At 39.3% G+C, this 13,932-nt stretch overlaps 1 protein-coding gene across 25 annotated transcripts in view; it reads right to left on the bottom strand.

Annotated features, from left to right (window-relative positions):
- The window catches only part of nbeaa (neurobeachin a), a 96,933-nt gene that overhangs the window by 65,594 nt on the left and 17,407 nt on the right, over nucleotides 1-13,932 (bottom strand). For all 25 annotated transcript variants that reach the window (XM_039776893.1, XM_039776891.1, XM_039776890.1 and 22 more), the window contains exons 2-3: nucleotides 2,539-2,770; nucleotides 359-459 (exon numbers count right to left, since the gene is read on the bottom strand). In XM_039776893.1, the coding sequence (XP_039632827.1) occupies nucleotides 359-459; nucleotides 2,539-2,770 (333 nt within the window). The remainder of the gene's footprint in view (nucleotides 1-358; nucleotides 460-2,538; nucleotides 2,771-13,932) is intronic.

Raw genomic sequence — 13,932 nt, 5'->3', positions numbered from 1 at the left:
AGAGAAAATCAAAATAGCTGCTGAATCCAATCATGAACTAGAAGTAGTAAACAAGTTTTCTAATGTATCTGTCACCATCTGGGCCTGCCAAGGGGGTTTGGATTTAAGGTCCTTCTCCCACTGGAGTGGTAGTTGGAGCAGCAAAAGTGATTTTTCAATATAAAATATAAATAAATTATTTTTTCTTCACTTTTTGCAGTGTAAATGTTTGTTGCCCAGCACCTGGAAATCACTGATAGATGTGGATGTGTCTTTTAAGCAAAAGAATATTACTGTGGTCATAACAATAACAAAACACCCTGATGCGCACACACACACACACACAATCTAAAACTCTTTGAAGTGTCCACCAATTTACCCAGATGCCGTTGTCTCCCCTCAGCATACTGAAGAGCAGCTTCAGCTCCTTGACTGTGATGCTGTAACTGGCCATGACTCCCAGCATGTCCACCAGGAGGTCTGAGAACACACAGGCAGAGGCAGATAATGAGCACAAGAGAGCCCAAACAACCAGAATATGTGTGTTAGAGTGTGTTTGTCAGTCAGACCTCTACTGACACTTCTCTGATCAAATAAGGTGAGGTCATTAATAAGACAGAGTTTGTATAGTGAGTGTTGAGCATTAATCAGTGCGGTGAAAATTCAAGGGAATTCCAAATTATCAGAGCTACACACAACCTTGACTCTGGAGCAGAGTTGCTGTGCACAGCATTACTTAATAACCTGAATGTGTACACCACAATGTAAATTCTTCTTGCCTTAGTATATATTGATCTTTATACATCAGGTAATATGAGGCCAAACACACTGAGAATGTGTTAAGTACTCTCAGGCTTCCATATTGTGTACAAAAGGCTTGTTAAGCAATGTTGATTTATTACTATAAAATGTATCAATAAACTCCCAGATACTGATACTATTAAATTAATAACCTTATGGAAAATGACATACTATACTGTGATGGTGGTCTTGAACAAACTTGGACTAAATGTCTTATGTCCAGTTTGTGTCCATGTCTTTAAAGGAATTATTTGACACACTGGGAAATATATGCTTATTTGGTCAGAATTAGATAATAAAGATCGATACCATTCTCATGTTTGTACGCGTTTGTTTGGTCAAAATAACCTTCCTGCCTCATTGCCTTTCACTTTCCATGGATCAGAAACAAATCAGTGGTACAGCAAAACCCTCTCAGAGTGAGGCAATCTGCTTACAAAGGCTCTTCTCTCCCATTAGTCCTGCTAAATTTGAAGAGTAATATTTCATTAGCCAGAGCCCAGCGGTAGGGAATACAGCAGAGGGCTAGCTCATTGAGGTGCTTGGTATAAGAGGAAAATACACAATGTCCTAGATTCAAAACCTAAGCTCTGTATTTTGTACAACCAATCCATGTAGGTCATTTTAAATAGTTTTTAAAAAGTGTTAGAATCATGGTTCAGAAAGGAAGTGTGAGAGAATTGGCATTAAATTGATGAAAGCAGCGCATGCTCTGCTGTGGTGAGCAGTAATAAGTCATAGAAGTTATAAAGCACATGATCCTGCGGCGGTAGGTAAGACAGAGAGGACACTGAGGGGGAGGGAAGGAGAGGACACGCATGCCGAGGCATCATTAAAGGGAAGTCAAGGTCAATATGATCATGTAAAGGCCGTGTATGTTCCCTTTTGCAATCAAGCTCTCTCTTCAAATCGCAGCACGCACAGAAACATACTGAGGTCATTATTCTGCCTCTGCTGCACCGGTGGGTTGCAATGGATGTCTGACTGCAGGGCAAACATCCACGCACACTACATGAGTTACAGTATGTTATACAGGAAGAAACTGAGATAATGACTTCTCAACCTGAAGCAGCTTCAATCTTCAGCTTCAGTTTCAAGACATGCTATGTTTTTAACATGGCATGTGGCTTTTACTCTTTTCTCTCTATGGTATTAAAGTTGTAATCCAACTATGCATACTGTACAACACACAGGTGAATGCAGGTGTAAAAATCACTACATATGTGAAATTTCTACCACGGCCAAACATGTTGAGTATAAGTGGGAAAAGCTGATTTAAATAACAAAACTTCACAACACCTGTCTTTGTACTCACTTAACATCTATTTTGGATTAAAGAATGTATTAAAATACTGCACAAAATAATATTGTAAGACTCATTAATTGACATTTTACTGAAAGTAAAGATATATGAAGATCAAAAAAGCTATCTGCTTACATGTGTGATGTATGTTTGTCTAGTGGGCAGTAATGCTGGTAATAGAGTTAATCATCATTTATCGAATTTCAGGGGGGAATTGTGTGATGTTATGATCTTATTGTGTTATCCTTTTAGCTTTTGTCTAAATTAATGGCTTGTAGTTTTTGTTTTAAATAGGTTGAAAGTAGAAATGTAGTAATTTCATGAGTGATTGTGTACACATTTGCCATATCAGTATATTAATACTGAAGAAATATAGTGATAATGATTTCGACAGGTGACCCCTCCATATTGTTTTCTGTCACAGCTATATGCACATAGATGGAGAGTTGCTTCACCTGCGATCATGTCGTCCACAGTGCTCATCTTGAGCAGCACCTGCTGGATGAGGCCGACCTCGGTGCTGGTTTGCAGGTTGCGCACACTCTTGCGGAGGATGGCGGTGAACATGCTCCAGATCTCAGCCTGGCACGTCACCTCGCAGTGGGACAGCAACTCCACCATGCAGCCGATGCTCTCAGCCTCCTGGATGATGAAGTTCATCTCCAGGTCAAACTCGCCGCCCACCAGCTGGAGGAGGGTGAGGGAGAGAGAGAGAGAGGCAAGAGGAGGAAGAAGACAGGAAAGAGGAGGCGGGGAACCAATGGAAGGTGGATAGTGAAAGTGTTAGGATGGAGGGAAGGAAAAAGAGGGGGAGGGGTGATGAAGCAAGTGGGAGGAGAGAGAGAGAACAAAAAGAGAGAATGATTTAGTAAAGCATTTAACCTTTTGTCTGTAGGAGAGGTAAGCCTGGCGTCTGATGGATGCTGATTGTGGTTAGGAAAGCATTCTTCTGCCAGGGGCCGCACATACGGCAACAAATAAATGTCCTTGATCTACACACATAACACACACACACACACACACACAAACACACACACACAACACCCCGTCTGCTCTCTCTCTAATGTGGGGAGCGCAGCACTCTCCTCTGTGAACTACAATCACTCTCAAAATACAGCAAACATAAAAATGGCCCCCTCTACTGCCTCAGATACACACATAACCATGCAAACACACACAGCTGCACACACACAGATACTGATTAATTATACATATTTCAGTCTCTGTACTCTCAAATAGCATTAGTCAGAGGACATCATACTTTTAAAAATCGGGTGAAAACGTCCTGTCTCTTATTGTGTGGGGCACTGTAATTACTTGAAAGTAGATCCTTTATATCACTGTGCCTCTCCCTCACACACACACACACACACACACACACACACACACACACACACACACACACACACACACACACACACACACTTATGTGCCACGTGAACACAAGCATACCTACGCAGTTCATGCTCAGCATACTATACTATCCAGGAAATGGTAGCCATGGCAACCAACAAGCTAAAAGACCACCATTGAGGTTATTAAATCAGATGGAACACAAATGTGCAATAGGTTATGAGAAAGCAGCAGAAATAAATAAACACACCACACCGGACTGTGACTATGGTCTTTGCAAAGGCAGAGAGAATGATAGTAATGGATAACTCAAGTACAGTCAGTGAGTTTTACAATGAGATGAAACGGACAGAGTGACAGGTTCAATTTGCATCCAGTCAGATATGAAAAGTGAATGTTTGTTGTGTTCAACAAAGGGTTAATTCTCGATAATTCATTCCGTATGTGGTTAAACAACCTTCAAACGAAAGAAAATATTCTAACTAGAGCTGGGAATTCATTCAACAATATTGTCTGTGCATATCTCGTATCATAATGAGATGATGAGATTATTTCTATGGTTTTAATCTAATTTATTGCATAACAGTGGAACACATTGCTGGCTTGAACACCAACAACTGAGCCATCTCCATGACAACTGAGTAAACTCCATCCACTGACGAAAACCGTTATTTGTCTAAAAGCTCTGAAAAAAGGTAGTAATTACCTTGACTTGAGGATATTTTGTCTCTATACATAGTGTGATACTATGTAGCAAATAAGGACATTATTTTATACATATAAAATTGTAAAATTGATTTGACAAAATATCTTAAAGTCAAGGTAATTACTACCTTATATATATTATAAAAAAAAATATATATATATATATATATATATACATATATACACATACATATACACACACACACACATACATACACACACACACACACACACACACACACACACACACACACACACATACACACACACACAAACGTTTTGCTGCTACAACCTCTCTTGGTCTGGTATGACAAGTAGCTTATGGTGGTCAATGTAAGCTAATGTAGCAAACTTTGGCTAAATATTTACATTTCTGATTCAGCTCAATGACTTTATGAATCTCTCCCACTTGTGCTACTGTTAGAGTAGTTAAGCATTATCCTACAATTGTCACTTAAGGATGCTGTTCAGCAAAAGTTAATGAAGTGCATTTCCATCCAACTATTTGTATACACATTTTTCAGTGGAAACCAGAAGAACAAAATCCAAATATCACAAAAAAGGTTTTAGGCTTGGCAGAAATGGATGAAGTTGATAAAACCCAGTATGTGATTAGGGGAAGGTGACTCAGCAAATACATCATTAGGTACATGAAGCATGTTAAATATCACTCAAGCTCCTATTACTTTAACCTTCCTGAAAAAAACAGATTAAATAAACATAAATGCAACATTTCCATCACATTTTCCACATTGTTTTACACTGAGGTTTGTCTGGAGCTCTTTTAATTACATGATCTCATTGGACCCTCTTCTTCTGCAATGACTTTATGGCACCCAATTGAAGAATTTGCGCCATCAGCCTTTTATCTCTATGTGCTCAACTCACAGAACAACAGTAGTTGATGGAGTAGATGGAAATTAACCCATTAATTCGTGTTTTCTTTCGCCAATTTTCTGAAATTTCTGTTAAAATTTGTTCTACATTAGGATGGAAACCTGTCTATGGTCTTGCTTTAAATAAACTGCAGATGTGTGGATTTAAATGAAATACAACTGACCCCAACCCTGATGATGCTGGAGCACCTTGCAATAAAACAGGCCATATATTACAATATTGACATAAAATGGAACATTAGCTGCAGCATTACACCAGCATTTATTACAAGTTGCCCCATTGACAGACTTGGTCTCAGCCCCAGTAAGACATTTAACATTATTATTATTAGGCTTTATGGCTCTTTTCTTGCTTTAAGTTTAACTAATGCTACCTTTTGATAGATCAGGTTTTAGACTTAGGGCCTCCTATTCAAGCAAAGAATCTTATACTTCTACCTGCTCCTCATTCTTTCCCTCTCTTCGGACAGACTAACTGCCTCTAATTTCTCAATTTCATTCCGTGCCCCCCTCTCTCTCTCTCTGTGAAGTGAATTGATCCAGTGCACTCAGCCAACGCACTAGCACAGATTAGAGAGGACCTCTGAACAAGGCATGGAATAAAAAGGGAGAAGAATTAATTTATCCCACATCGAATTTTCCCCTCTCCTCTGAGGTTCCCAATTATAGAACACGCTGGGGACTACTGCGTCCTACACCATCTACATAACCTGCCAGTCTGAAGGTGCTCGATATACCATGCAGCAGAAGCTTAAGGGGAGACTGCAAGGATAGTCTTTGTAGAAACTCGTGCGCAGCAACTTCATCATGGAAACACACACATCCCCAGGGCATACCTACACATGTATAAACACAAGCATAATCTCTCTATGCTCACACTTACCACCCGTGTACAGAGCATCACTGCAAGATGAGAGGGGTGATGCAAACGACGGCAACAAATTGTGTCTCGTGACCAACAATACAGAGAAAAAAAAGAGGGCAAACGCAGGAAACACAGGAGGAGGAAAAGAAGGAAGTGCCCAGATAATTATTATCTCTCCTCCATCCGAAGCAACATCTGGAAAGGCAACTAAAGACTGGGTGACCCTGCCAAGAGCCTCCTCCTGGACCACGAACATCAGGTGACTTGAAGAGGCAAGGACAGTCAGACAGAAAGAGATGGAAAAAAGAAAGGGTGTGAGAGAAAATATTCTTCAATCACGCTCACATCAAATATATGTTCTCATTTCATCTGGCTTCTATAAAAATGATAGATGCTTAAGCATTTCCACGCCCATTATTTGCTTGAGTAAGGCTTTTAATTGGTGTATAAATAAACATGCTGACTCGATGGCAATAAGGTTGATCACAAGCAGCTTGAGCACACTCAAGCGCCATCATCGTCCCCACTATGCACACGGACAAAAGATCACTAATTAGTTTTATGAGGGAACATGCTTGTTTTGCATAAACACTCGTAACCTCTGATCTTTTCCTTCACCCAACCATGTGTGTCCACAATGTCAGTTCCTACCCCTCGTCTTTGCACATGAAACCTAAAGTTCTCACAAAGGGACGAGTAATCACATCAACGAGCACGCACAAGAGGCCTTTACTACCCCGACACGTACCGTGGTGGTTGAAGGACAAAGACGCATAAACATGGGACCCACATTATGCCACTCGCCTTAGGATAAACGGGCTTGGCAGTGCCACCCCCTCTCCCCTCTAATGCAATGTGAGCACTGACCTGACTGTCTTCTTGGCAACTGGTCGAAGGCATTTGTTTTGGCAGCACCATGACAATGATTGCTCCCCAAGTACCGCTTATGTCTGTATGTTCCATTCACACAAAAAAATGTCAAGCAGTTGCTAAGGGAAGTGACAACCTCTTTCCCACGATCAATGTTCAACTGGGTTTTATAAACATGGTACGCACTCAAGGCTGGAGTGTGTTTGTGCTGATGCATATAAATGTGTCTGCATAGAATATGCAGTTGTGCACTAAACACTGGAAATAAACAAAACACATTCAAGTACTATTGAATATAACATTCCCCTTGTATTGTGACCAGAGAGCAAACTTTATTTCATGCTTCAGAGCATTGCGTGTGTCATTATTGACCCTGAAACACTTTCCGTAACAGTCTGAAATGTAAGGATATCTTCCACTGGATTTATCCCTGATGACTAATCTACTTGTATTGTACAGTAGACACCGCTCACATTTTCACTCTCCGATAGTGGTTATTATAAAAGTCTCATGTAAAGTATTGATTCTGTTCTTGCACAATTAAAGTTAATTCATTTCAATTTTATTTATAGTGTCAAATCACAACAGGAGTTATTTCAGGACACTTTACAGATAGAGTAGGTCTACACCACACTATAATTTACAAAGACCCAACAATCCCCCCAAGAGCAAGCATTTGGTGCAACAGTCAGTCCCTCCAGAAAAACGTGACTACGCATAATTCAATGCATAATCAGCCAAAGTCCGCATATTTATGCGGGGGGCGCATTTTTATAACTACGCCGCACTTTCGCCGCATAAATTGCCGATTTCAAAATATGCGGGGCTTGCATGATTTCATAATCCCCGCATTTTCGTTGCAAAAAAGTCACATATATCTTAGCAGAAAGTTGAAAAATGTAGCGTTTACTTCACACAAGAGCAGCCATTTCCCCTGTTGCCATGAAGTGACGTACGCGACGTGAACATCGTCGAAACGCAGGGTGTTGTATGGGGGAATCAAACCGCAGTTTTTGCAAGTTCCCGTAATTTCATCGCATAAAATTCCATCGCATTTTTTAAGAAAACGTGCCGCATAATAAAGGATTTTTGCCCGCAACAATCACAAAAAAACTCTGCATTTTTCTAGAAGGACTGGACAGTGGCGAGGAAAAACTTCCTTTTTCCAGGCAGAAACCTCGGACAGACCCTGACTCTTGGTGGGCGGCCATCTGCCGCTGCCAGTTGGGACACAGAGTGATATCTTTCCTCCCTGTGATTTCTAATTCTGCCCAGCTTTGCAGTGCTGCTTATTCAGACCCTGAAGGAAGCTGGCATCACTCTGGTTGTGTCGGGGAGGTGGGAGTATGAGAAGGGTGGGGGTCAGTGCCAGGACCGTCTTCACACCACAAAGAGCTTATATGAGCAGGCCTCTCGTCCAGCCAAAACCAGCTCTCGTAAGGGGTTGATAAAACAAACACTCCCTCTGTCCATCTGACCCTTTCTCACCAGCTACGCTGCTCAGAAACAGTCCTCAGTCACTCCAGGGCAATGGCCCTTTTTCCCTAAAGACATTCTTACTGTGTAGATATAAAATATATGATGGCTGAATTCCATATAGCTGCTTAAGGTTTCAGGGTCCTGGTAATGTGTATGCTGATTCACTGTCACGCTGTTAGCATTTTATAATCTGACACCTGAACTGCGGTTAAACCTGCAATAGTTGATCTTTTGGCCACCAAGGGGCAGCGGAAACCAGCCGTGAAGACAACATTGACATATCATCACCTTTTAAGTTATTATCGCAAACAGTTGCTTATTTACAAATCCAGCAGTTACAGAGCAACGTTACCAATAGTCACTCTATTTTAGCTCTGTTTTTGGTCTCTACCGACTCCTGAGGTAAATATCTCGCTCTTTAGCTGCTAAATGCTCCACTAAGTGGACTAAGATAGTCACTGACTTTGTTCGTCTGCCCTTTGATGCTGAGCAAGTAGTGTACAGTGGGTTTTTAGAGCTTTTCCGCAGAAAACAGCTGAATGCTGCGTCCGAAAACAACAGTTATGACAGGAGTGAGAGTGAATAAAAAAAATGAGCTGAAACTCAATATAAAGCTCTGTAACACCAAGGGAAGTTGCCGATTCAGGTGATGATTCTCTGTAGATTCATCACTATGAACAACCGCTTTCAAATTGTCACATTGTTTTTACATTATCATTTGACCCATTTATTAATTAGAGCTACTTTAAGGTTTGTTTCAAGCAACTAAAACTACTTCTTTAAGGTTAGGGTAAGATTGTGGCCACAGTTAAGAGAAACTAATGTTGACTGTTGATACTTTGTATGCCCAACCATCCACTGAGAGATTTTGTAATGCTATACAAATGCCACAGTATGCATTTGCTTTTGCAAGAGGAAAGTGATTATTTGTAAGACCACAAGAGCTCGCTTGTCGAAAAAGAGTAGCTAAGTAGAACAATTCACTTCGACTGTTAGAAATGAGCATTCAGCTCCTTCGCATCTGCTCATGCTAAAAACAAATAGCCATGCAGACTTTATACTTTTACAAATACTCGTGTTTATTTTGTACCAGAATGGGGATATTTACCAGGTAAATTGTCAAGTTACATGAACATTTAAAATACTGCAAAAGTTCCCCTTTTGTGGTTTAGTGTAATTTAGTGTGATAATCCTGACCCATCTGAGAGAGTAATAGAAAAGAAAATAATACATCAGAAAATATTGTGTGAAAATGCTGTCTGATTCAGGTATACAGTACAGGCCTTGTTCATAGCAGACATTTTGACTTGTCTGTTCTTTATTCATACTGCTGGTTTAAATTTCATTAGTTTTAGCATTTAAATGCCACTTTCTCACTAGTATTTTGAAAGGTGCTACATTAATTAAAATCCTCATTGTTTAATTTAAAACGATCTCACTCGGATCCACCGCAGCCCATTATGTAGTGCTGTGATGGCACATCAAACGAGCCATTACACTGGCTGATTACTACTGTTGAATATTGGATGACTCTCAAGGCCAAACCTGGCAAAAGAGGCACCTGTTGCTCATTACAGCTGTCAGAGATGACAGGTCAAAGAGGCGAGTGGACGGTCAATAGCCACCTCATATGCCTCTGCACATTCAATTGAGCCTTTGGAGTTGGCATCATCAATATGCAACTTCAAAGCCCCTGAGAGTGAGCTGGAGAGGTGCGGACATGTGTATATGTTTGTTAGGTGTGTATTTGTGTGTGTGTGTGGCTCATTACTCATTTGTGTCCCCTGAGTGAGCCGCGGCCATTCAGTCCCTTTGTGTGCTGAGCGAGTGAGGAGACGAGAGGCCCATCTAGACATGAGATCACAGATTATGTACTTAACGCTTCACCAAGAGGGCTCAGCGGAGCGCAGGAGAGCAAAATTGAAGGAGAGAAAGGGAGAAAAACAAACAAGAGCATGAACGCCCTATTGCAGTAGGAAGCCGATTGGACAGAAGAAAAAACAGTGATGAGAAAGTGTGTGTGTTTGAGAGAGCGGACATGAAAGATTGAGCAAAAAAGTCAATGAGGGCGAGACGACGGCTGAATGCTATTGTGCTTTCTTATCAGGGTGGCAGAGCGATTTTATTGCCCACAGCCTTACAGTGTGCAGTGGAGGGCTTAGTGCTTTGATGATGACCCTAGCAAATCTCTAAAAAGATATGGATTACACTGGGGCTAAAATGGCCACTAAACACTCAATAATCCACATTCGGTTTTCTGCATGATCTCTTTTGGTAAACAGCATTGATAAGAGCAGCATTTATTTCTATCACTGGCTCAGATTCATATATTTAGGATAAACGACTCCTCTTTTCCAAGGCTTTAGTGTGAGGATCTATGTGGGCTCACTGGCAAGAGTGACAAGAATATTTAGAGCTAAAAAGAAATATATATATATATATTCTTTTTTTTTAGCTCTAAATATTCTTGTCACTCTTGCCAGTGAGCCCGAATATATATATTTATATATATATATATATATAAATATATATATATATATATATATATATATATATATATATTTATATTTATATTTATATATATATATATATATATATATATATATATTTATATATATATATATATATATATTTATTTATATATATATATATTTATTTATATATATATATATATTTATTTATATATATATATTTTTTTATATATATATATATTTATTTATATATATATATATATTTATATATATATATATATATATATTTATTTATTTATATATATATATATATAGGCAAAATCTGTTCTAGCGAGAGTCATTGAGGCACTGAAATGATTAATTAATTGATTGATGACTCTACTGTGTGCACTCTTTTTTTTGATTGCTAATTGACAGTGGGCACAAATGAAGCCACATGTGCAAAACTCTAACCACAGTCTGCACTACCAAGAGTCACCTGAGCTAAACAGATTACATCACCTGCAAAACTTATTCCAAACAACACAACTCTTCACACATGTCTCAAAACCGGCTCAGTGCAGCCAGACACTATGAACAATCCTCCTCGAGACAACACACAGTCACTCAGAACACACAGAGTAAACACACTAGCACCAAACACCAATACAGAAATGAGAAACTTTTGATCTTACAGTTTGAATAATTTGAGTGATTTTCACACAAATCATTTTTTTTAAAGAAAAGAGTGAAATTCTTTCACGTTTTTTATTTTTATTTTATAACATAACCAGTTTTTTAGGTAAACAAGAAGGAATGAAAGTCAGCAGTTTGCCTAATAGATATACAGTATATTTTTATTTTGTCTAGAGTAATTTACGTAATTACTGGGAAAAAAAGTTACAAACTAAAGGTACGTGATAGTACCAAAGAATTGTGGGGCTAATCCTGCCTCTCTCCAGCATCAAGTTTTCATCATCACATTGGATGTCCTCTCTTGCCATGCACCTGCATCATCTCTAAATACAAATAATTAATGTGTGTTTTTTTGTTTGTTTTTTATTGCTTTGTAACCTCAGACATCATATCTGAACCTATTGGTATCTTTGCTCTTTTTCCTGTTCACTGTTTCTCTCGAACGTTACAATGTATAAAGGTTTTATTCTTAATTAAAAAAAAGAAGTCTTTCTGAGTTTTCCCTATACAGTATGTGATCACTAACAAGTCTAAAACAAGATACCTGCTTAGTAAATTCAGTGTTGTGCAGGTTGTGGTTAAACCCACGTGATAAGCGTGTAGACTTTTGAAAACTGTGTTGTTCAAGCAATAAAAAAACAAACTAGAGTTTGGTCCACATGAACTGCTGCTGTGCAGAAGGTGGTTAGAGTTTTGCATGTCATTTAGTAATCGAAAAAAACTGTAATCTACAGAAAATAATAATAATGATTTAGGTCATTTGTCATGGAAAACTGCCAAACATTAGCTGGGTCCTGTTTCTTATTTTTGCTACTTAGTATTGTGTTACATGATACTAATGGGAATATCTTTGGTGCGGATTTTAGTTTTTCTTTGTTTTATACCAATATAATAATAGATAAATGGATAATAACAGGATTAGGAGGAGGATAGAAGGATTAGTTGAAGCCCTAGTTTAGTAACTCTGGAAAATAGAAAAATTAGGAAAGCAGTAGAGAAGAGGAAAGAAAAAGTTGCATTGGAAAAGGGCAGCGTATGTGTCTTTGCAACTGCCTCTGTGATTGTAATCACCAATGACATGTTGACTGACTGTAGCCTCCAGACACAGAGGAAGGAGGGGGGGGAGCCCCCTGGACTGCATTACCCATGGGCCTTTGTACCAGTGTCTGCACAGATGGCAGATGGGACGACACATAGCCCCCATGAAGCCCTGTTCAGAGCAACAACCTCACAATCACACAGTCAACACACACACACACGGCCCCGCGAGTCAGCAAAATAAACATTATCAGCCATGAGTGTATGGAATATCTAAGAGATGTTATGCATGAAGTCTGAGGCTTTTACCTTAGACTTAGAGGGAGAGAGAAGTCAAGTATGCTGCAGAAATCACAGCAGAGTAGTTTTAGGAGGTACGCAGAGAAAAACAAAGTTTTAAACACATCAGATGCTGCAAAAATACGATTACATAAATCCACACTGGATATAAGGGAGGTTAAGGCCAGGACAAGCTAGGCAGGTGTGTGTGTGTGTGTGTGTGTGTGTGTGTGTGTGTGTGTGTGTGTGTGTGTGTGTGTGTGTGTGTGTGTGTGTGTGTGTGTGTGTGTGTGTGTGTGTGTGTGTGGTAGTGGTGAGGGATGACAATATTTAATAAGATGTCTAAATATAAGAATAAGAGAATGTTTGATGTAGACCACAAATGCTTCTCACCACAATAAAAATGGAAAACGGATTATGCATTAAGGGAGGATACATACTATAATATCATTATGGATGTTAGATTAAGCAATTGTAGTACATTCTAAATGCTATGCTCAAATGTGTACGACGGTGTAATTTCATTACGCTGTCAAACTATATCTCAGTCAATTCTGTGAACTACCTAGCTATTTTGAGTAATTAACATTAGGTGACATAGGAACATATGTCTTGAGTCTGCCAGACACACTATAAAACAACAGTGATGATGCAAATCCCTTAAGGCAATAAAGTAACCTCAGTGACATGAAAGTAATTTGATTGAGCAAAATCTGACACCAAACAAACCACTGTGTCGTTTAAGATTTGCATGAAGTCTGCCATAAATACAATGAGTGGTACTGCACATGTACAGTATATCTAGATGATGCATAATATACCAAAGTGCTTAGTATTATTGCTCTGCTAAATGTCCGTCCACCACTATGGTGTTCATGGTCCCCAGAGAATAAATACTGACTTTGGTGGTGCCCTGGCCCTGACATTTCCAATAGCCACTAGATTCCAGCGCCACGAAAAGGTTGACATTTTTGGTTAAGAGTCTCATGCATACACTGTATAAAACAGTTTCATGTTCTGAAAGGTAATTGATAGTTTGCCTTGAAATTTGGCACAGATGTTCATGTTCTCTTCAGGATGAATTGTAAAAACTTCCGACACTTGCATTTATGACCAATACCTGCAAAACAAACATTCAAAACAACATTCCCATCAACATCAGCTGTACTTTGTTTGATGCTAATTAGCATATGTTAGCATGCTAACATGCTAGACTAA

The sequence above is a fragment of the Perca fluviatilis genome, chromosome 16 (assembly GCF_010015445.1).
Source record: "Perca fluviatilis chromosome 16, GENO_Pfluv_1.0, whole genome shotgun sequence".
NCBI lineage: Eukaryota > Metazoa > Chordata > Actinopteri > Perciformes > Percidae > Perca > Perca fluviatilis.
The sequence above is the reverse complement of the archived record's forward strand: the minus strand, read 5'-3'. Positions and strand labels throughout refer to the sequence as shown.